The sequence below is a fragment of the Sarcophilus harrisii genome, chromosome 4 (genome assembly GCF_902635505.1).
Source record: "Sarcophilus harrisii chromosome 4, mSarHar1.11, whole genome shotgun sequence".
In the NCBI taxonomy this organism is placed as follows: domain Eukaryota; kingdom Metazoa; phylum Chordata; class Mammalia; order Dasyuromorphia; family Dasyuridae; genus Sarcophilus; species Sarcophilus harrisii.
The window spans coordinates 363360143-363388004 of record NC_045429.1 but is presented as its reverse complement, the minus strand read 5'-3'; the positions used below and the strand labels follow the sequence as shown (position 1 = coordinate 363388004).

The following is a 27862-nucleotide window of genomic DNA, read 5'->3' as shown; positions in this document are numbered from 1 at the left end:
ACATATAGTTCTCCTTTCAGATAAAAAGGGAAAAAACAATGGGAGGCTAGATCTCCTTATGGTAGTGGAAGAAGCTAGTTGAAAATGACCAAGTTTTTAAATCTTTTTCTTAGTCTCCTGGAGCTTAGAGATCATATTATGTCAAGTTTAGTTGAAAGAACTTAGAACTATTTAATCTGCAGAATAAAACCCTTGCTGGGAGGAGAGAGAGGTGAAGGGGACACGATAATTTTCTCCAAATTTTTGAAGAATTGACATTTGGGAGATTATCCTTGCTCTTTCTAGTTTCCAAGAGTAGAAAAAAAGACATGTGATTGGAAATTGCAAAGAGTAAACCCTGAACCCTACCTCATCTCAATACTTTTCTCTACCTTGTCTGTTCCTGAGCTTGTCTCTGATCAAAGTCAACCATTCCCTCTTCCTTCCATCCAGGTCATGATGGTGGTATGATTGTCTTTAAATTGGAACGGGAGCGACCAGCTTATGCTGTCCATGGCAACATGCTGCACTATGTCAAGGATCGATTCTTGCGCCAGTTAGATTTTAACAGCTCTAAAGATGTTGCTGTCATGCAGTTGAGGAGGTAAGTCTGGCTTCAAGTTAGCTAGTTAATTCTTTATCCTCTTAACACAAGTCCATAACACAGATCTTTCATAGGTTTCATCTGGTGTTTCTTTAAATAGCATTCAGGATTTTTTTCATTTATATCACAGTTTTGATCTTGGTGCTGCCTAATTTTTATACCTCATTATGATGGAAAGGAGTGCCTGTGTTCAAACCCTTAGCTCTAGAACTATTGATTTGAAGTAGTGACTCCTGGATAAAGATCATGTTTTTGTGTACAGCAAGGGAAATTCTCTTTACAAGTACCCCAACTTGATGACATCACATTCACCTTAGAATGGACCAGCCCGGGTTAGACTGAGAGATAGAGTAAAGTAGAATGTGTTCTGAGGACAAGGTTCATATTGTATTTGTTTGATACAGTCTTCTTCATTTTCCAATACACACACACACACACACACACACATACAACCCCAAACCAGAGTGCACAGATGATGTGATAACCCCTGGGACTCTTAGCAAAAGACACTGTCCTCTCAGAGAGCCAGCTGCGCCAGCATGCTGAAACATTCATGGTGACAAACCTTGGCATGGGGGGTGGGGTTTGTTGTCCTCAGCCAGGATTGCTGCAATAAAAGTTGGGTTGATATAAATGTTCCAAGGAACTAGAGAAAACTGCCAGAGACAAATCAAGTCATGTTGCTCTGTGATGTCAATTGTAATTGTGTGTAGGAATTTGGATTTCAACTAGGCTGGTTCCACTCCCTTGCAGTCTGTCCTTAGTTTTTTGCCACCATCTTCTGTTCGTTGACTCAGTGTATATTGGGTTTGTTTTTTAAAAGCTTTTTAATTAGAAAAAAGGACTCAAGTTAGAAGATTAGGTGGAATGAAAGTGAATGCAACTTTTGAGAGAAATTTAAAAATCTAAAAGATGAATTTTCTCAATTCTATTCTGATGCTTCTTCCCAATTTCCTTTTTGTAACCTAGTGGTTCCAAGTTTCCAGTGTTCAACATGTCGTATAATCCAGCAGAGAATGCAGTCCTTCTATGCACAGTGAGTAATCACAGTGAGATGGGCTCCCAAATCTCAATGTATACAGGATTTAAGTACCGTCTCTTTTCCATGGCAAAAACAGCATTTTAAGTAGCTTGATTAGATGTTTAGAGTTAATGATTTTGGGGGATTAGCATAGTGAGCATCCATAAGTTCAAACTAAGTATAGTACTATTATCATAGGTGAAGGGTTATTAAATTGTATATACCCTAGGAATGATGAATTCATTCTTATTTTCCTGTGAAGTATAGGATGTCCTGGATTTTCAAAAGGACAATTTTCTTTTGAACTGATGGTGTTTAGTGGTGTTTGCTCTTGTCCCAAAATAACTTTGATTTCACTGTTTATGTTTAGATCCTAATAGATATGATGATTAATGGGGTTTTTTAAGAGGAGATACTTAACACAGTCCCAATGTAACCATCTCTACTTCTTATAACCCAATTGCTGCGAAGTTAAAAAAATATGTCCAACATCAGTACTCCTGCTGCCAAATTAAGAAAATGAGACCAGTGTGTTCCTACTATACTTTTGATTTATAGTCTCTTGCTAATTTTTATTTTTGCTCCAATCCCTATTTTTAAAAACACCAACTCTTCAATGGCACCTTTTTAGTAAACATCTTCCCCCCCCCAATTTAATGAATGTTAGATGTAGGGAGTAATAACGTTCTAAAGGAGCAGAACAGATTACATTCAGTCCATTTGCTCTAATGAGACATGGAAAGATTCTTTTTACCTTTAAGTCCTTTAATGTGATGATTTGTAAAATCGAAAAAGAGAAATGTCTATGATTATTCAAAATTTTCAGGGTTTGAGGAAGGTAGGTGGCATTGTGTATATGTGAAAAATTTTGAAGAAGTTCCCTGCAATTCCTGCCTATGTATATTCCTCACACATCTCAGGGAAGGGAGGGATAAGCTATATTAAAATCAGATATTCCAAGTATTACATATTTGCAAAAGAAAACTTTTTTTTTCTTTGTTAGATTAAAGAGCTTTGCTATATTCTTTTCATTGCTAATCTCACTACCCTCTTTTACAGAGAGCCAGTAACCTAGAAAACAGCACCTATGATCTATATACCATTCCCAAGGATGCCGACTCTCAGAATCCTGATGGTAAGCTTTCAGCTGCTCCACTCATTCCATCCCCACCCCTCACTCACATTATTGTCTCTCTTTAAGTCCTCCACCTTCCCTTCCCAGACTATATCCACATTGCTCATATCTGTTGGCAGGTGCCGTTGACAACTGCATCATAGGCGACTACATTGTGAAAAATTCATGTTCCTCCCACATTTTATTACCCCAGCTAGATATATATATTTTATAATTTGGTTATTAGAAACTCTCCATTTTCCCTTTCAGCACAGCATGCTTTTCTGGTTTATTGTCAGCTGAGATGACTTTCACCCTGGTAGTTTCATTTATTTAAAAATGTGGTTCCAATCTGGGAATGTGTCACCCTGGGGCTGGGGATTTATGTTCTCCCCTTTACTTCCAGCTTCAATTTGCCTCCCCTCACATGTCAAAAAGATATGGCTGTTAACAGCCCCAAACCCCACCTGGGATCTCAGGATCCAGCTGAGACCCTACTGCCTCCTCCATCACTCCTACCCCACTGTGAAGGCCTCCCTGTCAGAACTTGCTGACATTGCTGATTATTGGACTGGCTTTTATTCCTGTTCATGTTCCTCTTCCTGTTGTCCCTCCTGTTTATCCTGGAGGAGCCAGCAGGCAGCAGATACTCAGATCTTCATTTCTTCATAGATACCTTGAACCCTGCTGGCAGGTTCCAGAGGAGCCTTCTTTTAATTGCCCATTGATAGTTTAGATTGTTGAGATATGTCCCTTTTGTTGGGGCAGCTACTCTATTCTGTGGCCTTATTGCTGCTATTATAGCCAGCTCTATGATGAATAGTCATAGAAACTGTAAGAGCCTAAGTCTTGAGGGGAAGAGAACTTAAATGGGGGAAAAAAAATTACATCTTTATTTTAATTTTATTTTTACTTTATTGTTTCCTTCCATTAGGAAGTGTTTTTTGGTTTGTTTGGGTTTTTTTGTAATTCTGACAAGGGGTCCATATGTTTCACCAGACTACCAAATGGCTAAGAACTTTGAATACCTTAGTGATGGGTATTTAGGAATCCTTCTAGAGTTTCCATTGAGCCAAAATAGTTTCTTCTCCAGCTTAATTTATTTTTCCCTTCTGAACTGCTCAACTGCTTTTAAAAATTTGAGGACTTTTATCTCTTCCTTTTCCTTGCCTTTCCTGGAGAGGGAAGATAGGACTGCTAATTAGCAAAGAAACAGCCCAAAGATGGCAGCAGAAGGCAAGAGGAGGAGAAGCAAAAGACTTGAATAATCCGTACATTGGATCACAAGGTCCTAGTAATGGAGTGTTGGCTATGATAATAATTAGCTTTGCAAATAGCCAGACATCCCAGGTGTCTGAGAAATTTAGTCCAGGCCAGTCAGTATGTTGGTCAGTGCATTCTGCCATATTATTTCCTATTACTGATAGATAAAGGAGTATTACAATGCATCCTTCTGTTCGTCCTCATCCTGAGTGCCCAGATAGTAGGGCCTAGGCATTAAGATCTGTCTCAGATTTATAATCGGCATCAGTATTCAGCTGATAAAAGTAAAGTGATATTGTACGGTTTTTATAAATCTTCTAAGAGTGGATGGCAATGATTGAACTTTTTTGTGCACCAACTATGTACTAGATGCTACTCATAGAGTTTCCTGACCCTCAGTCAGAGTGGTCTCCAAGTCCTGCACCCAGTCCCACAAGGCTCCTTGAGGAGGCCTGCATTTACATGTTAAAAGCAGCAGAACAGCTGCGAGCTTGGGAAGGGGCTCTGCCTTTCCTCCAGCTTGTTTAGCCGCTTATCAGTGGGGGGTCCTGGGCCACCGACAGGCCCCTCGCTGTGCCACAGCTTGGCCAGGAAGGCCCTGCTCGTTAGCTTGACAGAGTGTTCTGTCTCCTAGGATAGGCGGCCCCTTTGCCAGCACATGGCATTGGCTGACAGCAGCCACTTGGCCTAAGGAAAGAGGATTGAGGGACTGGTACTGGCATTTGGAGAAGAATGGTGGGGAAAAGTCACTCATCAATAGCCTCAGGTTACGACTGAATTAGTTAGGAAGCAGCTGAGCTGGCATAGCCAAGATGGCAGCCAGCAGGACTGGCAGTTCCACAGCACCTGACTCTGTCACCTGCCAGTAGCTCACCACATGTCCCTCCTTACTGACCCCCACCCCTTCTTGTTCTCCCCAGCCCCTGAAGGAAAACGTTCCTCTGGCCTGACAGCCGTATGGGTTGCCCGAAATCGTTTTGCTGTCCTGGATCGTATGCATTCAGTGAGTAATGACCAAAATGTTTTTGCAGGGTTTAACTGCTATGTTTTGAGTGGTGTGAAGTAAATAGAATTGATTTATTACTACCTTTCCTGTCAAGATTAATAATTGAAATCATAGATCACCTCGAGGCTCAAGTGATAAAATAGGGTGCTCTTTACAATAGGCAAAGCCAAAAGATTTGGAAAAAATGGGACAATAATCTGTGCCTCTCCCTTGATTTGGGATAAGAAAAGTGTCTTACTAGGAGGTTTGTAATAGAGTTTGAACTTACCATACTTCATAAACTATTGTCTTACTACCATGCTCTGTCAGGAATGAAGGAAGCTGTCAGAAAGCAGTGTTGTCTTTCTGCCCTTAGATATTGAGATCAGTTACATGTTTTATGTGGCTGTCCCTGCAAATTTCTTTTCAGCTTCTTTGATGAATACAGTTATTTCCAAGCTTCTCTGAATGTTTCCATTGAGGAAAGGGCTACAAAAAGAGTGGAGCTGAAGTGCTATGAGAGGGGAAAAGCCTAACTAATAACAGATCTTACGCTGTTGTTCAGCATAAGATTATGGAATAAAAAGAGCACAATTGAAGCCAAGGAAATAGCTGCTCAGAAAGGAACCTTACTGCATTTTACCTATTCACTGAATGTCCCATCCTTTCATTTTTAATTCAGCTTCTGATCAAGAACTTGAAGAATGAAATCACCAAGAAAGTGCAGGTACCTAATTGTGATGAGATCTTTTATGCAGGCACAGGGAATCTGCTGCTTCGTGATGCTGATTCCATCACACTTTTTGATGTACAGCAGAAACGGTAATTACCCCAACTCCTTTGATCCCTTGGAGACCAAAAGTATCTAGATTGTGATCTGGGATAAAGGGATGATGTCTCCCTTATTTCATCTCTCTTCTTCCTGCTAGGACTCTAGCATCCGTGAAGATTTCCAAAGTGAAGTATGTCATTTGGTCAGCAGATATGTCCCATGTAGCCCTGCTGGCCAAGCATGGTAAGAACTAACTCAGAGCAGACTCTCTCATCTACCTGTTGGCACCCTGCCTGTCCCAACAAGGTACTCATATCCCTTACTCCCTGATTCTTATAGCCATCATGATCTGCAATCGTAAACTGGAATCACTTTGTAACATCCATGAGAATATTCGTGTCAAGAGCGGGGCCTGGGATGAGAGTGGTGTGTTTATCTATACCACCAGCAACCACATCAAATATGCTGTCACTACTGGGTAAGTATTTTATGTAGGAAAAAGTCTCTTTCTGAAGCAGCTGACCTATCTTAAAGAGATGTGTTTAAGATCATTGTCTCATTTCTTCAGGAAACGTGGAAAAGTCTTGTTGTCAAATCCAGTGGCCAAATTAATTCTCTGAAGGGCAGTTTATATATCCTTCATTTTCAAATATACCTCCCTTTCTCTCCCCAGAGAACCTGACTTTGTGATAATAAGTATAAAGCAGTTCAGAAAAACTGATCCACATATCAATAGTTTTATAGTCCTTACATCTCTCCCAATATTTTTTTTAAAGGAAAACAAGAGTTCCTTAATCTACCTTTGCTCTACATGAGAAATTAAAATTAATAATGTTAGCATGTAGTATCATTTGTCTGTCATGAATTCTTTCCTCAAAAATTCCAGTAGCATTTGGCAGATCAAGATTACAGACTGGATAGGATTTAGCAATGTAATAAGGAAGAGGAGCCAGAACTCCTTGTTTTTCCTGTCTATCACAGGGCATACTTTAAACCTGAAACTATTTCTTCACAGATTCTTACAGATGTGTTTTCTAATCCCTCTTTTCTCACCCTCAGGGACCATGGGATCATCCGTACCCTTGATTTGCCAATCTATGTCACAAGGGTAAAGGGAAATAATGTGTACTGTCTAGACCGAGAGTGTCGTCCACGAGTGCTTACCATTGATCCCACTGAGTTCAAATTCAAGCTAGCCTTGATCAATAGGAAATATGATGAGGTATAGTTTAAAAAAAAAAAAAAAAAAAATCCAGTCCCAGGGAGAGGGAACATCTTGAAATAAAATCAAATGCAAGAATTGCTACTCCTAAGAGGTCTTTAACACCATCCCTAGGTACTGCACATGGTGCGGAATGCCAAGTTGGTGGGCCAGTCCATCATTGCCTATCTCCAGAAGAAAGGCTATCCTGAAGTGGCACTACATTTTGTTAAGGATGAGAAGACTCGATTTAGTTTGGCTCTGGAATGTGGAAACATTGAGGTAAGCTTCCAGTCTCTTGGAATATCAGGGCATGGGTTGGTAGTTGAAGAACTAGGTAATTGGATTTGTAAATGAAGATCCTCAAAAACAACTCAGGAATTTTAAGTGGTAAACTGTATCAGTTTTATATTTGTGTTCTCTTTGTTTTCTGCTTTATTTTTTGTCTCTTGTATCTCATTACCTGTGGTATTTCTGTTTTTGCTCTCTTTTATTATTCCCAAGATAGGAACAGGATAATCAAATCTGGAGAACAAATCCTAGTTTTCATTGTTCTGATACTTCTTTGAAAGTAGTCCATTAAATGACATAATGATATGAGATGTTTATCACATCTATTCAGTTTTGACTATTTGTCTTTTTATTTATAAGATCCCAGGGGCAGCTAGATGGCACACTACATAGAGCACTGAGCATGGAATCAACAAAACCTAAGTTCAAATTCAACCTCAAGATACTTACTGATTGTGTGAACCCTGGGCAAGTCACCTAACCCTGTTTATCTTAGTTTGTCTCATCTGTAAAATAAGCTAGAGAAGAAAATGACAAACCAGTCTAGTAACTTTGCTAAGAAAACTCCAAATGGGGTCACAGTCAGATACGACTAAAAAATGACTAAAACAGCAAGACCCCAGCTGACTCACTTTTGACAACCTAATAATATGGCATTCAGGAAACAGGGTAGCTAAGCTGGAATTGATACTGTGGAGTTCTAGAACTTCTCTTAGATCATTTCAGTGAATAATTTGTTAAAAAGCTATGCAAGTTAAAGCATTTAGTGCTTTTCTAGCATTGTGAGTATATACAGGAAGATGTTCAGTTATCTGTCATAGAATAAAGCCAAAATATTATACCACAGCACCCCTCCCCCAACTTATAAAAATAATAAGTCTTAACTTGCTGGATCTTTTATGTTTAAAAGTAAATGTGCATTGATACAATGTATATAATATGTATTTAGATGCATTGCTACAGTGTATAATAAATATTTGGATTTTTAAAATTATATGTAATATATAAAAAATTTCTATCCTTTTTTTTTAAACTGGGGGGGGGGAGAGCTATGCAAATTAATCACAGAATTATTTGATTTGACAATTGGGAGGGACCTTAGCAACTATCTAATCCAAACCATTTACAGAAGGAATTCTCATTATAATAGCCAAGTGGTCATCTAGCCTCTGGTTAAATGCCTCTAAGTAATAATCTATTTGCTCTGGAGTTAGCGCCTTCTATTTTCCCTAGCCCACTCCAAGTTGGGAAGCTAGACAGTGGCAAAGTTGGTGTGGTTCCCCAATTGAATCACAGATTCCTTAGGAATATACAAAATAAAAGTAAGATTTAATGGAGTTGAAAGTAATTTTATTTGAGTCTAAGCCTTTGGAGTGAGAATGCCAGTAATAACTCTTCTTAATCTCTCATTTATGTATCTTGGGATATCCTTAGATTGCTCTAGAAGCAGCCAAGGCTCTAGATGACAAGAATTGCTGGGAAAAGCTAGGAGAAGTAGCTCTACTCCAGGGAAATCATCAGATTGTGGAGATGTGCTACCAGCGTACCAAGAATTTTGATAAGCTTTCCTTCCTATACCTCATCACTGGCAACCTTGAGAAACTTCGAAAGATGATGAAAATTGGTGAGGTCCCTAAAACCAGGAATGGAAAAAGAAGGATCTGTGGAGGAGGGAGGAAAGAAGGAGAGGGCAACATGACCTGAGGCTTCTTTTCTTGTGCAGCTGAGATTCGAAAAGACATGAGTGGCCATTACCAGAATGCCCTGTACCTGGGTGATGTTTCAGAACGTGTGCGCATCTTGAAGAATTGTGGGCAGAGTGAGTTTAAAATTCCTCTCAGGTCCTTTAGGCTCCTAAAAAGCTAGTGCTTTCCATTCCATAATACAAAATACATTATGGTCAGGAATCTGGGTTTGTATGCTTACCTTTTTATTCCTCAGGAGGCCTATCATCTTGAGGCAGTACATATTCAGATCAAAAAGATGACTTTAAGGCCAGGCATTCTTGCACAGTAGAAGGAGTGTAAATATTAGTATAATACAGGAGTTGGAGAGGCATGGAAGCAGAATTACAAAAAATAGATGAATGATTTCCATGTGAAAGCACATCCTTCTCAAAATGGTAGACTAACTCAGTTTAAAACCAGTTTCCTATGAGTCTTCCAGATCAAGAATAATCTATACTTCATTCATACTGTAATAACCTGGTCACCTGACAGCCCTCACCCCCTCCACCCCCCCTCCACTCCTATTGGTAGGTGAGTTGGATTCTGGTGTCTTGGCAAGTCAGGAAAAAGAGGATGAGGTTAGTACACTAGAACAGCCAGAGGCTAAAATAGTAATTTAGCAGTCAACTGGTAGAAAAGATAATTATTCTGCTTTTCTCTTGGAACTGTGAACTTTTCCACTTTGAATCTACCATACTTTATAATTCCTCTAAAAGGAGCAGTTATTTCTCAAGAAACCAGAAAAAGAAAAAGTTCTTACAGGTAGTACATAAATGTCCAGGCTAAAGAATAGAGAGAATAGATGTCTAGAATTGAGGTCTCTTTCCTCCACAGAATCCCTGGCCTACCTTACAGCTGCCACCCATGGTCTGGATGAAGAAGCAGAGAGCCTCAAGGAAACATTTGACCCAGAAAAGGAGACAGTAAGTCCCAGATTAGGCTCCCTTGAGCTGAATTGGGGGAAAGTCTGAGCTCCTTAAAGAGACTTTGGTCTATAAATCTCTGAAAGTTGAGGGTAACATTGATGATCAGAGTACATCTCAGACATTTTCCCCTTGTTTTTGTAACACTGTGGATATTCTTGATCACCCTTCAGATTCCAGACATTGACCCTAATGCCAGGCTGCTTCAGCCACCTGCACCCATCATGCCATTGGACACTAACTGGCCCCTACTAACTGTTTCCAAAGGCTTCTTTGAGGGTTCCATTGCCAGCAAGGGTAAGTATATACCATATCCACCAGTTGTCAGCTCTCTATTATCACTTTGTTTTTGCTTAATGTTTGCTGATTGATTTGGTAGTACTTAGTGGATATTGTTAGCAATCTAACCTTTACTTTGGCTCCATCTGCCTTTTTTTTCCTGCATGTATCCTTATTGGCCACAAGCCTCTGAAGCTATCTGTACTGTGACCCTGCTTTAAAATACACCTTTATCTGCTTCACACTCTATTGTATGAATCTTTGAAACATCAGTCATTATTTTTCCATCTTCTTTATTTGGTTGTTTAATCTATCAATCTTTCTATTTTTTTTAAGAACTCAAAACCATGTATCCTTTAAAATTATAACTTCTACTCACTTCATCTTTATCTACATTTTAATAAGAGGAATCTATAGGTAAATGTAGGCAAGGTATATCTTTTCCTTGATTTTGTCTTCTAGCTAGGAACAATAAGATCTGCTCCCAGGACATTGATTATAAAATACTTTGAGATCCTCCAGTAAAGAGTCTGAGAAAGAATGTCTTTTTTATCCCTTCAAGCCAAGTATACACCAAAAAAAAATAAACTCAACCTTCCTTGAGAGACTTTGCCACACTTTGGAAGGTTTTGGCTATATTATGCTCACGATATAGAAGTAGGAAAGAAAAAGGAGGACTTGAGAAGAAAGCTTGATTTTCCATATATGTAGGAACCTGACAGAAACTTAGGAAAGAAATGGAAATAGTGGAAGGGCTACATATGAGGTATAAAGGGGAAACTTAAAGAAATTAAGATTGAATTACTTGCAAGGAAAACTGAATAAAAGTAAAAGTTTGTGAAGAATGGGTAACTAATCTAATGGATCTGAATTGTATTAAGATAGATTTTTAGAGAGAAATGAAAGAATTAAGAAAGGGTCATCATCCTGAGGATTTATCTGACACAAAGGTCAATTTTCAGGAGCACATAGACTCTGTCACAGCTTCTTCTCTGTTTATTATGAAAGTTGACCATAATTGCAACATTCAGCATATAACAGCTCCCAACTTTCAAAAGTTATCATACTATTTCTTTCTTCCCCAAATATCAAAAGAGAAAAAAATGAACCTGGAGTGTTCCTTCTAAAGAGTTGCTGACATTTAACTGTTTAAGTCAAGCCTTGGATTGAAAAGAATAAACAGGGTTAAGGAAGATCTGCTGAGGGATCAGCACCTTGTGGTTGTGTCACCTATGTGACCTCTCTCTTCTCTTTCTTACAGGAAAAGGAGGTGCACTGGCTGCTGACATAGACATTGATACTGTTGGCACTGAAGGTTGGGGAGAGGATGCAGAGCTGCAGCTGGATGAAGGTGAGAGATTTGTGAAGGAAAAGAGTGGGGCTATTGGATGGGAACCTACAGGGGCAATCTGAAGGTTTCCAGATTAATGGGGGCCAACTAAGTCTGTAGAGTTTAGTTTTCTAAAGACTGTAGCTATACATCTATCCAAGGCTAACAAAAACTTGGGTTTTTCCTTACAGATGGATTCGTGGAAGCAGCAGATGGTTTTGGTGATGAAGCTCTTGCTAAGGGACAGGAAGAAGGAGGTGGCTGGGATGTTGAGGAAGACTTAGAGCTCCCACCTGAGCTAGTATGGAGAGTTCATTGCTGTTTTTTTCTATTGGAGTTTGATAGAAACTGTGGCATAAGACTGAGTGAGAGCTCCCAAAGGATGGAGATCTGAGCTTTCTATATCCCCTGGGAGCTTCTATTTAATTTTCTGCTGCTCTTTCTTTGGAAGGAAAAAATGGTGGAATCAAGAGCCCATATTTAGAAAATGCTGTCCTCTTTTTTTCCTGTGATTATTCTCCTTATTCTGTGACTATAGACAAATCTATTATTTTACTGTGTATGGGTGCTTGAAACAACAGTTCCCATACTTTGAATTTCTCAGAGCAAATGAATAAGAAATTCAAGAGAGTGAATTTCTCTTCCTCTCCAGGATGTTTCTCCTGGAGCAATTGGAGGCACTGAAGATGGATTCTTTGTGCCTCCCACTAAGGGAACAAGTCCTACTCAGGTAAGTAGAAGAAAAGAACAGGCATTTATTAATAATACCTGATATGTACCAGGTACTGTACTAAAAGAGAGGTGCTATTGTTATCTCCATTTTACAATTGAAGAAATTGAAACAGAGGTTAAGAAACTAAACTAGAGGCTAGGTCACAGCTAGAGGCCAAATTTGAACTCATTTCTTAATGACTGCAGACCCAGTACTATATTTGTTGTACCATCTTGCTGTTTGTAGGGAGATGTAACCTGCACAATGCCTGGTACATAATAAGTGCTTAATGTTTATTGAATTGAATTGGTAATATAACTAATAAGGTATTAATATCCAGGGTTAAAAAGGAGACAGTAATAGAATCCTTAGCTACTTCTGGTAGGTTCAAGTCACCGAGCTCAAATAAACTATACCCTCAGAACCTCAGAGTATTGGAGATGTGATTGGTGAGTCATTGTCAGTACTATCTGAAAGGGTATGAACTGGAGAGGTGCCGTAAGGATGGGGGAAAAATTGTTCTGGTTTTCAAATAAGAGGAGAACAGTGCTTAACTTTTAGTCTGAGATGGGAGGATAATTAACATTTTACAGAAAGAACAAATGGTCACAAAGACCAATATAACTTAACCAAAAAAAACTTAACCAAAAATTCTGTCATAACAGAATTAATGAAGTTAGTAAACTGATAGATTAGGAGAATGCTATAGCAACAAATTACCTAGATCTTAGCAAAACGTTTGATAAAAGTAATTCATGCTTGTGACATGGAAAAATATGGGCTAAGCAATAGTAAAATTAAGTGGCTCAAATTCTGTAATGGACACTCAGCTGGTTCAAGAAAGATAGGAGTTTTAGTGGACTACAAAATTTAACAAGAATTAGCACTGTGTTATGTCAGGAATGTTGATACAGTCTAGGCTTGCAATGAGGACTTAGTAATTAGGATAAGTTGTACTCATACTTAGGCCACCCCTGGAATATTGTTTTCAATTTTAAGCATCACATTTTTAAATGGACATTTAAAAACCAGATAGTGTCCACAAGAGGGCAACCAAAAAAGTGAATGCATGACACATGAAAATTAGTTGAAGGAACTCGGAATGTTTAGTCTGGAGGAGAGAAGTTCTCCTCCCAGGAAATAGGGCATGATAATATTTTTCAAGTATTAGGGTTTTGTTATTTGGAGAAGGAATTGGATTTGTTCTACTTGGCTTTAGAAAGCAGAATTTAAACACTGTTGAAATTGCAAAGAAGCAAATTGGGGGTTATAGTAATGAAACTTTTTAATGGAATTATTCACAAATAAAAGGGGCTTCACTGGAAATTTTCAAGTAAAGACTGGATAACCACTTGTAGGGGGATGTAGAAGGTATTCTATTCTTTTCCAGATAGTCACTGAAGTCCCTTCTATCTCGTATACATCTATAATTCTGACTTTAACCTTTAAGGTTAAAGGTTTAAGGTCTTCTTCCTGACCTAGCTAATAGGTAATTGGTGACAAACAAGTCTAGTAAAACTTGAAGGGGTATGAGATGGGAGAAGGACATTTTTTTTTTTGCACCCACAGAATCATAGAATTTTGAATTTAGAGCCACAGGGGATCTGAGTTTCACAGCTACTAAGCATTTGTGGCATTATTTAAATTCAGAGTTCCTGACATGAAAGGCCAGTACTCTACTTACTATCTAGTTGCTAAAACATATCTTTACCCCATCAGATCTGGTGCAATAATTCCCAACTGCCAGTTGACCACATCCTAGCAGGCTCTTTTGAGACAGCTATGCGGGTAAGTCTTCTCACTGCAGCCTCCAGCTTATCTCATCCAGAACCTCCAAGGGAGTTCAGGTTATCCATCTTAGTCCTGTTTTTCCCTTAAGTACACATACCTCTGCCCGTCCCATCCCTTCCCTCTTCTTTCCCATCATCTCTCTAGCTTGACCTTCAGCTTAATAATTTCTTTTAGTTCACCTTCCTTCTTCCTACCCTTTTGCTGCTTCCAAGTTCCATGTCAGTGAAATAAGTAGACTTTCAAGCACACTATAAACTGTATAGATGTAGCCCAGTTTACAGGATTTTCACATGTTTTTTCCTTCTCCCTACAGCTCCTTCACGACCAGGTTGGGGTAACCCAATTTGGCCCCTATAAGCAACTGTTTCTCCAGACATATGCCCGAGGCCGAACCACATACCAGGCTCTGCCCTGCCTACCTACCATGTATGGTTACCCAAACCGCAATTGGTAAGGGCATAAAATAGTAGATTGTTTAAATAACAGGATTTCAGCTTCAAGCCGCACAAGTTGGCTAGTGACAAAGCCAGGTTTGACCTAGAATCAATGTTTGAAAGTAAAAGGCTGGTATTTAGACTATTCACTCCCCTTGACACTGTTCTTCCCAGCTGCCAGGCCACCTACCAGGTGGATGTTGATTTTTAACTTCTACTATCTCCTTTCTTCATCATTCCCTTTTCCAGGAAGGATGCAGGGCTAAAGAATGGTGTTCCAGCTGTGGGACTGAAGCTTAATGATCTAATCCAACGACTGCAACTGTGCTATCAGCTCACTACAGCGGGCAAGTTTGAGGAGGCAGTGGAGAAATTCCGTTCTATCCTGCTTAGCGTGCCACTTCTTGTAGTAGACAATAAGCAAGAAATTGCTGAGGTAAGAAGTTGTGTGACTTCTTGGCCCTCTTAATATCTTCTCTACCGGGTCCTGAACCTGCCATTTCTGACCCCTTTGCCCAGGCCCAGCAGCTCATTGCCATCTGTCGTGAGTACATTGTGGGCTTGTCAATGGAAATCGAGAGGAAGAAGTTGCCTAAGGAGAGCCTAGAACAGCAGAAGCGCACCTGCGAGGTGAGCAGTATAGGCCTGTTCTCCAGTCCTGGGGTCTTTCTGTGATCTACTCTCACCAAAGCTTAAAAATGGGTCTCCATCTTCACATCATCTTTAATCCAGGGTCAGTAGGAAATGAACTGGGATAGAGCCTAGACGTAAACTCAAAGTCTGTGCTTTTAAGTACTGTCTCCTACTCCTATGGCTCCCCGTATCATGGAGCTGGAGATCCTTCTATTTTGTAATCAGGTTACAAGATCTTTATTTCTGGAATTCCTTCTGTTTAGTCCTGCTTCTGTTGACAAACCTAGATCACAGACTCACACTAAGCTAATTTTTACTGCACCAACTTGACATGGGGATATTTAACTTCCCAAGTCTTGAGCACTAATTGTATTCTCCTTTCTCTCCACCAGATGGCAGCTTACTTCACCCATTCCAATCTGCAGCCTGTCCACATGATCCTGGTGCTTCGCACAGCCCTTAATCTCTTCTTTAAACTCAAGAACTTCAAGACTGCTGCTACCTTTGCACGGCGCCTGTTAGAGCTGGGGCCCAAGCCTGAGGTGTCCCAGCAGGTATCCAGCACTTTCTTAAAAAATAATGGGGGAAAGCAGGGTTAGTCAGGTATGTTCAGAGGGAGATATCATAGGATCTCTACCCCCACAATAGGTACCATGGAGGCAGATAAGTCTTCCCTGGGTGGCATTTTGGTTTTGGAGATTGAGGATGGAATAGGTTTAACCATTCAGATATTATAGGAAAGAGACAGCTGTTAAACAATTGGACATTGGGCCAAAAGGAAGCATAATTATGTGCTCCCAGAAATGACACGTTTAGTTTTTAATCTCCAAAATTCCAAAACAATCCTTTCTCCTAAATTAAGAAAAAGAAAATACCACAACCATGTATGTGTTTATTTACATACATGTATGTAAATATATTCCATCCCCCATCCAAAATAGCAGTGTTCCCATTAGTTTAGTGGAACAATCATGGTCTCCTATGGCTGAGATGAAATATGCCAAGCTTGTGAAAAACTATGGGTCAAAAAGTTCCATTATCTGAATTGAGTAAAAGGCACAATTCAGGAAGAACAAGTGTTCTTTCTTACACTATGGAATTGTCCCTTGATAAACTTGGGGATATAAATTCTTTAGAATGGCAACATCTTATAGTATATAAAGAGCTAACCTCAGAGTCAGAATAACCTGGATTCAGATCTTTTTTATGATGCAGACTGGCTCTGTGACCGTGGGAAAATGATTTAACTTCTCAGTGCCCACCATACCAGTCACAATTCTGGGCCATTTATAATAAGAATATTTAAATGGATAGGGGCTTTATTCACAGCAACTGCAATAAGAGGCAAAAAACAGCTTAGGAGGTAATAGAAGGATCATCTGTGAACCATCAACTACCCTCTCAAACATCCCTTTAGACTCGAAAGATCCTGTCAGCCTGTGAGAAGAACCCCACTGATGCCTACCAGCTCAATTATGACATGCACAACCCTTTTGATATCTGTGCTGCATCCTACCGACCTATTTACCGTGGCAAGCCAGTGGAAAAGTGTCCCCTCAGTGGGGCTTGCTATTGCCCTGAGTTTCAAGGCCAGATCTGCCGTGTCACCACAGTAAGTATTGTTTAAGGGGATTCCTCAGAGACAGAGATTTTTCTGTACTTTCTTTTTTGCTCCATGCTGATTAGTAAAGGATTTTAAATCCATCATCCTTGCTAAGTAAAGTGGAAAAATATGTTCTTGGGCTCCTCAGTCCCACATAAATACCTTTGATCTCTTTCATTTTCAGATGCTTCAGATTTCTCTCTTGCTCACAAGCTTTTTTTCTCCTTCTATTCTCTTCCATAGGTAACAGAAATTGGCAAAGATGTGATTGGTCTAAGAATCAGTCCTCTGCAGTTCCGCTGAGACTGTGCTGGGTAGGAATGAAGTAAAGAACCATTTTGATATTGGTAGTTCTTCCCAGAGAAAATCCTACATGCTTTTATCTGTCTTATATCCTCATTTCTAATTTTTTCTACTGTAAGTTTCTTACTCTCATTTCCTGGTTTCCTTTCCTTCCTTGCTATGGCCAATTGAGATGTTTATGGCTTAATATCTATTACTTTATAACCCTTGGTTTTTTTCATGGTTACTTAAATTTGAGTCAGAGTTGGCCTTTTCAAATAAAGCCTCTTCACTCCCCTCCCTAAGTCTCTCAGGAATAGAATGAAAATTGCATGGAGCAAAGAACCAACCATTCGCCCAACAGCCTTGTCCCTCCCTTCCCTGTCCTCCCACAAGAAAAATATTCTGGAATGTGCTCTTGTCAGTCGTCATCTGCATCTGATCCTCAGCTACCACATAGGACTGAATAGATTTATTAGGATTTACTTGGGCTATGGAACTGAATCCCATGTCTTTGTTCCATAGAAAGATAGATGTCTTTTCTTCACCCAGTAGACCGACTTCTGTTCTGAAAGACATTTATCTCATTCTCAAAATAGAAACACATTTTTATATTGATTTATCCTTTGTCAGTCATTGCTCCCTGTTCTTGAGTTTTGTTTCTTACATTTAATAAATTGGATTTACTACTTGAGTAGATTGATTTGTTACCATGTTTCTCCTGACCATCCTTGTATTCCTTAATTCTCCCTAATTAATATTCCATTAATATTTGTTAATCTCTACTGTGTTGTCTTAGAAAGTTGCCTGGAGTAACTTCCCCTGATTGTACCCAGCCGTGCCTCTTAAAAAATATTTATGGAGAAAAAGCAGTTAAGTAAAACCATCAAATGAGTCCCACAAAAGTTGTCCTATTTTTTTAAAAAAAATATTCTTATTTATTGTTCCTTAGAGCTCAGTAATATTCTATTCTGTTCCTGTTCTACAATGTGTTTAGCCATTTCCCAAATTGATAAGTGTCTATTTTGTTTCCCACAGTTTTCTTGATTTCAAGTCTAGCACTTTATCCATTATAGTCCAGAGCTTCTTAAACTTTTTCCACTTGCTACCCTTTTTCACCCTAGAAATTTTTATGTGACTCCAGATATATATCTCTGCTGCATCCTACTGGCCTATTTACTGTGGCAAGCCAGTGGAAATCTATGGAACCCTTCTCAGAATGTTAATTCAGAATTCTCAAAATTTAAATTCAGGGAAGATGGCAAGAATAGGTCAGAAAATTTCAGATTCTCCAAATTTCTCCAACATAAAAGACAAAACATCACCTCAGAGTGAAAATAGAGCAGCAGAAATAAATAAAAAGGGTAAAGCAATTGTCCTAAAATAACTGGAAAGGATCTCAGGAAAAACCCTATTTTCAGGAATGGAGCCCAGGTTGACTCCCTCACCAAATAAACTCACCTGAATCAACAAATAACAAACCCTGGGGATAGCTGTTTCCGGAAAAAGTCTTGGTCTTGGATTGTGACTGGGAGTTAGACTGTTGAGTAAGAGGCATTGAAGGAAGACCCACTCCTGTCCCAGACCCAACTATGTTGAACAGACAGGTTCCTAAAGGTACTGAAAATGGATTGGGGACCCCACTGGCTGTAGGCACTTGCTGGAGAGCAGATATTTGTGACCATCTAAGAGAGAGATCACAGAGACTTAGAGCATTTTCCTGACTGCATGGGAGAAAAAGGTAGGATGGGAGTAAAGGGGCTAGCCAGGGTGAAGTGCTTGAGGTTGGGCTGTCTACAAAACCCAGAAAATAACAACAACAAGAAAGACTGGAGCCTGGGACATCATTCCCCATACCTCTGTAGAAGAGCTGCTTACAATAATAAAGTGCTAAAAATAAAACAAAAATAAAAATGAGTAAGCAAAGGAGAAAGAACCTAACCATAGGTTATAGGGATAGATCTGGGCTCATATTCAGAGGAAAACAGGTTAAAAAACAAAACACTTCTAACTCAAAGAGAAACAGAAAATGGTCACATACCCAAAGAACACAAAAACATCAAAAATAAAGTAAGACCGATTGAAGAAAAGTGGGGGGGGAGGGGATAAGCAATTCAAGAAAATTATGGAAAAAAAGTTATCCAACTGAAGAAAAATTCAAAAACTTAAGAAACTTAACTCCTTGAAAGCTAAAATTTGGCAAGGAAAAGCTAATGAATAAGATACCAAGAAATAATACAACAAATGATAAAAATCAAAAGAAAGAAAAAAGTAAATAATGTAAATCTTATTAGAAAAACAACTAATCTGGGGACAGCTAGATGACAGAATGAATGCAACATGGGCCCTGAGTTCAAATATTAGACCTCAAATGCTTAATACTTATTAGTTGTGTTACCCTGGGGAAGTCATTAAACTCCAATTGCCTCACGGAACAGATCTAAAGAACAGATCAAAGAGAGACAATATAAAAATTGTTGGGCTACCTAAGAGTTATGACCAAAAAAAGTGGATACAATGTTACAAGACATTATTAAGGAAAATTGCCCTTAAATTTTAAAATGAGGGTAAAGTCAAAATAGAAAAAAATCTGATTTCCCATCTAAAAGAGATCACCAAAAGAAAACTTATTGAAATATAGCCAAGTTTCAAAGCTTCCAGATTAAAAAGAAAATATTACAAGCAACAAGAAAAAATATATTGGAACTATAATTAGGATCATTCAAGAGTTAGCAGTTTCAATGTTAAAAGACCATAGGTCTTGGAACACAATATTTTCAAAAGCAAAAGATGAGTTTCAAACAAAAATAATATACCCTGTAAAGCTGAATATAATCCTGAACAAAAACAAGGGATATTCAATGAACTAAATGGAAAATTAAACATATAAAATTTAGGAGAAATATGAGGTAAACATAAAAAATGTTTACTACTTAAATGTGAAATATTACCAGTTCTCCTTAAGACCCATCATCTAAAAGAAAGGTTTAAGCTAAACTGAGTATGATGGGTTGATTGTCAAAAGTACAACAATAAAGAGAGCAAAAAGGAGCAATTATATAAATGAAGTGGGAAAGGAAGAATTGATATAGGGTAGGAAGAAAGGCTGGTAGGGCTAGTATCTTATTTTCATCTGAACTGGGTAAAGAGACTATACCTCTAGAAGAATTTGAAAATTTTTAAATTTATAAAGAAATAAGAGGGTAAGGAAGTATGGGAGGAACTTTTAGAACTTTATGAATTAAGAATTGGGAGGGTGAAGAGAGAGCATAAAGGAAGAACTCAGGGTAATAGATTTAGGGAATAGGAGGGCTAGAGAGTGGTTAGAAATAAATAGGTGAATGAGGAGGGAATAGAAGGATAAATAGAAAAATAGGACGGAGGGAAACAACTAATAATTATAACTGAACATGAATAGAGTGAATTTATCCATAAAATAGAAATGGATAGCAGAATAGATTATAAAATCAGAATCCAGCAATATGTTGTTTACAAGAAACACAATCAAATGAGATACACACTTAAAATAAAGGACTGGAATAGAATTTATACTTTAGCTGATGTTTAAAAAAAAAAAGGCAGGGCTAAGCAATTGTGATCTCAGACACTAAAGCTAAAATAGATTAAAGAGGGGAGACTACATTATCAGTAATATTCAACATTGTTTTAGAAATGCTAGCAATAGCAAAATAGAAAAAGAAATTGAAGGAATTAGAATGAGAAATGAGTAATAAAATTTCTTACACATGATATGTGATGATATATTTGGAAAATCCTAAAAATTAATTGAACCAATAATTTTAGCAAAGTAGTAGGAGGTAAAATAAATTCACATAAATCATCAGAATTATATATCACCAACAAAAACCTGCAAGAGGAGAGAGCAAGATATAGACTACTTCAAATAACTGAAAGCAATATAAAATGCCTAAGAAGATACCCCCCCCCCAAAGAAACAGATCCAAGAGTTATATGAACATAATTATAGAATATTTTATACAAATAAAGTCAAATTCAGATAATTATAGAAATATTGTTTAAGGATAGGCAAAGCCAATCTAATAAATATGACTTTAACCTACTTACTTGATGCCACTCCATTTACATTAAAAAAAAAAAAACAAAAAACTTTTTTTATTGAATTAAAAAAATAATTCATTTGGAGAACAAAAGATAAAAATTTCAAAAGAACTAGTGGGGGAAAAATATTAAGGAAGGAGAGTCAGTCATATCAGATCTCAAACTATATTAAAAGGCAATAAATATCAAAGTTATCTAATAGAAATAGAAAGGTAGGTCAGTGGAACAAAGTAGGCATGCAATACATAGTAGCAAAGATTTATAGTAGACTTGTGTTTAATAATGTAAAGATTTAAGTTTTAGGGATAAGAATTCATTATTTGGTAAAAATTGTTGGGAAAACTGGAAAGTAGTTGGGCAGAAATTGAATTTAAACTGTGTACTAAGATAAGGTCAAAATGAATACATGACCTAGATATGAAAGGAGATATAAAAATTAGAAGAAATGTGACCTATCAGACTCGTGGAGAAGAGAACAATTTTTGAATAAATGTGATACTGAGCATTGTGAGGTATAAAATGATTAATTTTCAGCTATATTAAAAAGGGTTTGTACAAATAAAACTATATGTAGCCAAAAGTAAAAGGAAAGCAGAAAATTGGGGAAAAAAATGTTTATAAAGAGTAATTTCCATAGACATACCAGAGCTATAATCAGGAACATACAAGACCTGGCAGCTCAAAGAAAAGTTCATCTCAGATATAGAAAGAATTTTGTCAGATTTATACAAGTTATTCCACAATTGATAAATGGTCAAAGCCTATAAACAGGCAGTTTTTCATTGAAGAAATCAAACTCCTACATAGTCATATGAAAACATGCTCTAAATTATTATTGATTAGAAAAACAAATCAAAATAACATTTAGATATCATTTTATAACTATCCGATTGGCTAATATGACGGATGTTTTTCAATTGGGGAATGACTAAATCAGTTGTATGTATGATTGTGATAGAATACTACTGTGCTATAAGAAATGATAAGCTGGTTGATTTTAGAAAAACATGGAAAGATTTACATGAAAAAAATAAAAAGTTAAATGAGCAGTGAAGTGGTATAATATTAAGAAAATACCAAGTTATTTTGTGGGAAAGCATAATGGTTTGAGAAATGGAAAGATCATGTCAGGTTTATCATGGGTCACAAAGATTTGCCATTTATTACATGAAACAGTTCAAGGGCTCAATCAAATATGACTAAGCAAAATAGAGTCATAGATAATTAAGCAATATTCTTCCAGTTTGTGGGACTTTTAGTCTCAGGAAAGAGGAAGAGCAAGGGCAAGATCTGGGGAGTATAGGGAGGAATCAGGAAGGAATTGGAGAGGATCTAGGGAGAGGTCAGGGAGGGATGAAGGAGGAGCCAGATAGCATCTATGGGACTCACCAGGCTCCAGATTTGTCTAAAAGTATAATCAAGACAGTCTCAGAGTTTGACCTATCTCTATGTAACAATAAAAACAGGATAGATGGATTAGCATTACTGACAATGGAGACAGGATGAGCTGATTAGAATTCCAGCCTCCATATCAAGCAGTAAATATATTTCATCTCGAGTTCAGATGTCACATGTAGTATTGTAGTCCCTGGAAACAATTTCTCTTGTACATTCTAGAATGAGCCTATTCTCAAGGCAGCTCTAAAGGGAACTCTTCCTAACAGATTTACATCTCTGGATCCAAGTCACTTGAAGAAATTCCTAGGTAATTTTGCTAAAATGTGCCAGTAACAAGATTCAACACAATTTAGTACAACCTCCTACATTTGCTTTTCCAATAACTAGTTCATGTGGTAAAAACTAACAAATCTTAACAACAGAACTATAAAAAGAACAACTAATTAGGAATCCATAATCCACCTGATACTGAACAACGTATATAGTAACATAATTATTGTCTTAAGAACAACTTTGAATGAATGATTCATCTTGAATATCACCCAAATCAGTTACAAAAAAGACCCATGAAGGAAGATGCTATCTGCCTCCTGAAAAAAGAACTAATAGAAGTATATATATAGAATGGTTTTTAAATACACATATATACATGCACATAAATATATGTATATATGTATACATTTATTTTTAATTATAGCTTTTTGTAGGGAAAGGAAGGAGTACACAGTAGAAAAAAGAAAACTTAGAAGGAAACAGAAGAATTGGGTGGCTTTGAAAACAATATGTACTATTTTTACATAGTTTTTAAAAAGTAAACAGTCTAAAATGGAAAGTCATGGTTTTATATTAAATATGCCATATTCTGCTGTATAGAAGAATGAGATTGGTGACTTTCCACAGTCCTACCTTAAGTTAAATTCACTTGGAAGTCAAAACATTACCTTCCTTATGTCATTGGTCCTCTTTGAGAACAAAGGACAAACAACAATTTGTGAGCATTAGTAACTGTCCCACTGGGGATCCAACTGGACAGTTCCAATTAGGCAATACCCTCCTCCTCCCTCCCTCCCACTCTCTCCTCCCCTCTCCTCTCCCTTCCTTCCCTCACTCCCTCCCCCCCTCTTTTTCTTCCTTCCTTCCTTGTAATATAGGCAATTATGTGTCATTCTTGAATGTACCTTATAAGACTGATGCCCAGATATAGTATTTTATTATTTTAAATTAGACATATTTCTATTACTTCCTCCTGAATTTTGTTATTAGCATATAGAAATTCTGTTGATATTTGTGGATTTATTTTGTATTCTGTTATTCTTCTACAGGCATTATCTCAACAAGTTTTGTTGCTGATTTTCTGGAATTTCCTAAGTAAAGCCCTCTGTCATCAGAAAATAAGGATAATTTTGTCCTCCCTATCTTTGTTTCCTTATTAATATTGAAAAAAAGATAGAGAAAATTAGCAGCATTTACATACATGCAAATCTCTCTCTATATATGTCATCTCTAAAAAATCTTTATGAGACTTAGCTGTACAAGAATTGAAGATGTCTTCATTGAGAGTTTTTTACATATGGCATTCAATGATTAGCTACATCTTTGCTACTCTGTAATTGACTGAAGTGTGTAGACAATATAAAACTGTCTTGTGTTTAGTTGATTCTATTGAGCAAAATGTTATCTTTTCTTACTAATAAGGTGTCTTCCTACTCTTGCATCAGAATCATTCAAGATTCCTTGAGGGTAGTAACAACAAAAATAATTCAGTTGCGGGCAGCTAGATGGCGCAGTGGATAAAGCACCAGCCCTGAAGTCAGGAGGATCTGAGTTCAAATTTGACCTCAGACATTTAACACTTCCTAGCTGTGTAACCTGGGCAATTCACTTAAAAACCCAAATGCCTCAGCAAAAAAAATAAATAAAAATTTGGGAGTCTATCTGCCAAGAAAAAGTCAGGAACTATATGAACACAATTACAAAATACAAAATCTAAACAATTGGAAGAATATCAAATGGTTCATGAGTAGGCTGACCTAAAATAAAAAAAATAAATAAATAACAATTCTACCTAAGTTAATCTACTTATTCAGTGCCAAATCAATCAAACTGCTAAGAAATTACAAAGCTAATAATAACAAAGTTCATCTGGAAGAATAAAAGGTCAAGAATTTCAAGGGAATTAATTAAATAATCATCAGGATGATTTCAGATAGGCCTGGAAAGACTTACATGAATTGTTGCTGAGTGAAGTGAATAGAAACAGGAGAACATTGTACACAGCAACAAGATTGATGGTCAATTCTGATGTCCGTGGCATTTTTCAACAAAGAGGTGATTCAGGCCAATTTCAGTAGACATGATGCCACCTTTACCTGGAAAGAGGACTGTGGGGATTGAATGTGGATCACAATATAGTATTTTCACCTTTTTTTGTTTGCTTGCTTTTTGTTTTCTCATTTTTTTTCCTTTTTAATCTGATTTTTCTTGTATGGTATGATAAGTGTGGAAATATGTATAGAAGAATTGCACATATTTAACGTATATTGGATTACTTGCTATCTAGGGGAGGAGGTGAAGAGAGAGAGAAAAATTTGGTACACCAGGTTTTGCAAGAGTGAATGTTGAAAACTATCTTTGCATATATTTTGAAAATAAAAAGTTGCTATTTAAAAAATTATCATACAATCTAGATTCTAAGGGTATTTATCAACTAATAGTAATCACTGGCATTTACATGGAGTTTACTAATATCTGGAATATGCCAAAGAGATAACATCTTTTTGCCTAAACCTTCACCCTTTTCTGAACTTTCCTATTAATTTTTTTTTTTTTAGTCAGTAAAAATTTTCCCTCTCTTCCTCCCAACCTACATCTAGAGAATCAAAGGAAAACAAAATCTCTATTACAAACGTATGGTCAAGTAAGACAAATTTCAGCATTGGCTAGGTCTTAAAGAGAAATGTATAAATATATGACTCTATATAATGTATATATATATATATATATATATATATATAAATGTGTGTATATATAACATATATGCATACATGTATATCTGTCCTATTCTGTAACTATCATCTCTTATCAAGAATTGTATGTTTTACCATCAGTCCTCACATTGTTCAAAGTTCCTAAGTCTTTCAAACTGTTTATTTCTACAATATTATCACTGTACAAATTGTTCTCCTGGTTTTAATAATTTCTGCATCAATTCTGGTGGCACAGTAAATAAATATTGCAATAGCCTGCCAGAGGTTCTGTGTGAGATTGGTTTCCACTCCAATTCATTGTCTATTTATCTACTCAAGTAATTTTCCCTAACTAAAGGAACTACCATGTCGCTCTCCACTCAGGAAACTCCAGTGGCTCCTTATTGCCTCCAGGATCAAATAAATGCTCTGTTTGGCATTCAAAGGCTTCAGAACCTAGCTATTTACTACCTTTCACCTGGTAGGTAGTCATCAATTCAGAATCCAGTGAGATTGCTTTCTATGCTATTTTATCCTCCTGCTCCAAGCATCTTCTGGCTGTCTCCAAGCCTGGAAAACACTCCCTCAATTTTCTTCCCTGGCTTCTTTTAAGTTTCAATTAGAATCCTATCTTTTATAGGAAGCTTCTCTTAATTTTCTATTTGTCCTATGTATAGTTTGTATTTATTTGTTTGAATATTGTCTTCCCTCATTAAATTGCAAATTCCTTTAGGGCAGGAAACTTTTTTGCTTCTTTTTGTCTCCTCCTTTGTCACTTAACACAATACCCAGCATGCAAATAGGTACTTATATTGACTAATTGACTGAGCTGCTGATCCTGCAGATTGTTCTCCAGGTTTTAGCTACTGACAAATTTTGATATAGACTATAGTTCCAAGATCTTTTTGAGATCTCACAAAGTTGCAATTTTGTCCATTCTAATTACAATGTTCAAACACCTAAGATTAGGAAGGAAAAAATATAGAGGCAAAGAACCAGTTGCATCATGTTCACAGCACACAATGACCCAGAGTATATGTGTGGTGGGGTGAGAGTTAGGCAGTAGACATCAGGAGGTTGCAAGGTCCCTACTATCACATCCTTCCACAAACAAAGGCTCATAAAGAAGACTGATGTCTATTTGATCATTTGGTGCTTTTAATATGTTCATTCAGAAGTTCAACAGTCAACCAAAAGGCATTTTCTTCACTAGTGATAAATGAATGGGAAATGATTATAGAATACCTGTGTATTCTCTGATTTGTAGAGCAGGGCCTGTCAGTTCCATATCTTTACAAAATTTGTGACTAGATCCTCAGTGGCCAATGACCTGTCACTTCAAATAAATTTTGTACTTATTTGTATGCACAATTGCTTCCATATACAGGCTATAAACTAGAGCCTACAGGCTCTTATTTCAGTTTTATTTTTATCACCCTTAGTATCTAGCTTAGCGTCTGATATTTTTAAGTGAAATTTAACAAACGTTATTTGTTGATTAATAGTGAATAGGCCTGCCTTAAAATCAAGATCTGGCACATACTGTGTGATCTGGTCAAGTTACTCAATTCTTACTGTTCTACATAATTATAAGTTACAGAGGTATCGAGGAAGTACATCAATGAAGAGTTTTAGTAAAGAGATGAAATACAAGTGCAAGCAAAAAACAAAGCATTTAATTAACAACTACCGAGTTCAAGGTTCTGTGGAAGGTATTTGGGGTATTGGGGAAGGTAGTTGGGGCAAACCAACAACAACAAAAAAAACATCCAAATCCAATTAGTCCGTTCAGTCACAAAGCTTAAATTGTGCTAAAGGGAAAGGCTATCAAGTACAGATGAGGGTTAAGGAAGAGGGGAAGAGAACTTGAATTGTATGGGCGGATTAGGGGATGCATATCAGAGTCCAATGAACCAATTTCTTAAAATGTTTTTTGACAAATACAGAATATTTATAATGAAACATGTTGATGGGCTAAGGAATTCAGTTGGTTAGCTGGTTGTTAATTTAAACTAAAGAGAGGATGGGCCCTAATGTCAAAATTGAAAGTACTTAAATAGGAAGTAAAGAAAGGTAGAAGAAAGATTTGGCTTAGAAGAATATATGTAATTTTCAAGTACTTTTCTTTGTAGGGTTGTAAATTAATTTGTAGGCCCAATTCAACAAACATTAAAAATACAAGCCATTGTATATACAACGATGAAATTACACACTTGTATATAGCTTTTTAAGAATCATAAGATGCTTTTCTTGCAACAACATAGTAGGGTAGGTAATTCATGCAGCATTGTAATGCCTGAGAAACTGAGCAAGACAGAGATTAGAGACCAATTTAATAGCTTATTAAATGGAGAGATATACTGGGACCAAATGGATCCACGTTGGTCCCAGGGCTGGACGAGGACTATCATCTCAAAGAATCCAGCACTGATTTTTATAGGAGAACAAGAACAATGACATAATGGGGGAGGTAC

General features: G+C 37.3%; 1 protein-coding gene across 3 annotated transcripts in view; it reads left to right on the top strand.

Moving 5' to 3' along the window:
* The window catches only part of COPA (COPI coat complex subunit alpha), a 43941-nt gene extending 19712 nt beyond the window's left edge, over nucleotides 1-24229 (top strand). For 2 of the 3 annotated variants that reach the window (XM_031966871.1, XM_031966873.1), the window contains exons 11-33: nucleotides 433-583; nucleotides 1553-1619; nucleotides 2664-2739; nucleotides 4902-4984; nucleotides 5649-5788; nucleotides 5896-5981; nucleotides 6078-6216; nucleotides 6798-6960; nucleotides 7075-7221; nucleotides 8665-8854; nucleotides 8954-9049; nucleotides 9792-9880; nucleotides 10054-10177; nucleotides 11421-11510; nucleotides 11681-11790; nucleotides 12142-12219; nucleotides 13921-13989; nucleotides 14306-14442; nucleotides 14676-14862; nucleotides 14946-15056; nucleotides 15452-15613; nucleotides 16477-16671; nucleotides 16906-17652. In XM_031966871.1, coding sequence (XP_031822731.1) covers nucleotides 433-583; nucleotides 1553-1619; nucleotides 2664-2739; nucleotides 4902-4984; nucleotides 5649-5788; nucleotides 5896-5981; nucleotides 6078-6216; nucleotides 6798-6960; nucleotides 7075-7221; nucleotides 8665-8854; nucleotides 8954-9049; nucleotides 9792-9880; nucleotides 10054-10177; nucleotides 11421-11510; nucleotides 11681-11790; nucleotides 12142-12219; nucleotides 13921-13989; nucleotides 14306-14442; nucleotides 14676-14862; nucleotides 14946-15056; nucleotides 15452-15613; nucleotides 16477-16671; nucleotides 16906-16965 — 2750 coding nt within the window. In that variant the 3' untranslated portion in view covers nucleotides 16966-17652. Of the gene's footprint in view, nucleotides 1-432; nucleotides 584-1552; nucleotides 1620-2663; nucleotides 2740-4901; nucleotides 4985-5648; nucleotides 5789-5895; nucleotides 5982-6077; nucleotides 6217-6797; nucleotides 6961-7074; nucleotides 7222-8664; nucleotides 8855-8953; nucleotides 9050-9791; nucleotides 9881-10053; nucleotides 10178-11420; nucleotides 11511-11680; nucleotides 11791-12141; nucleotides 12220-13920; nucleotides 13990-14305; nucleotides 14443-14675; nucleotides 14863-14945; nucleotides 15057-15451; nucleotides 15614-16476; nucleotides 16672-16905; nucleotides 17653-23744 lie in introns of those variants that run through there. The other variant, XM_031966872.1, reaches the window with a different exon arrangement.
* The last annotated feature ends 3633 nt before the right edge of the window (nucleotides 24230-27862 follow it).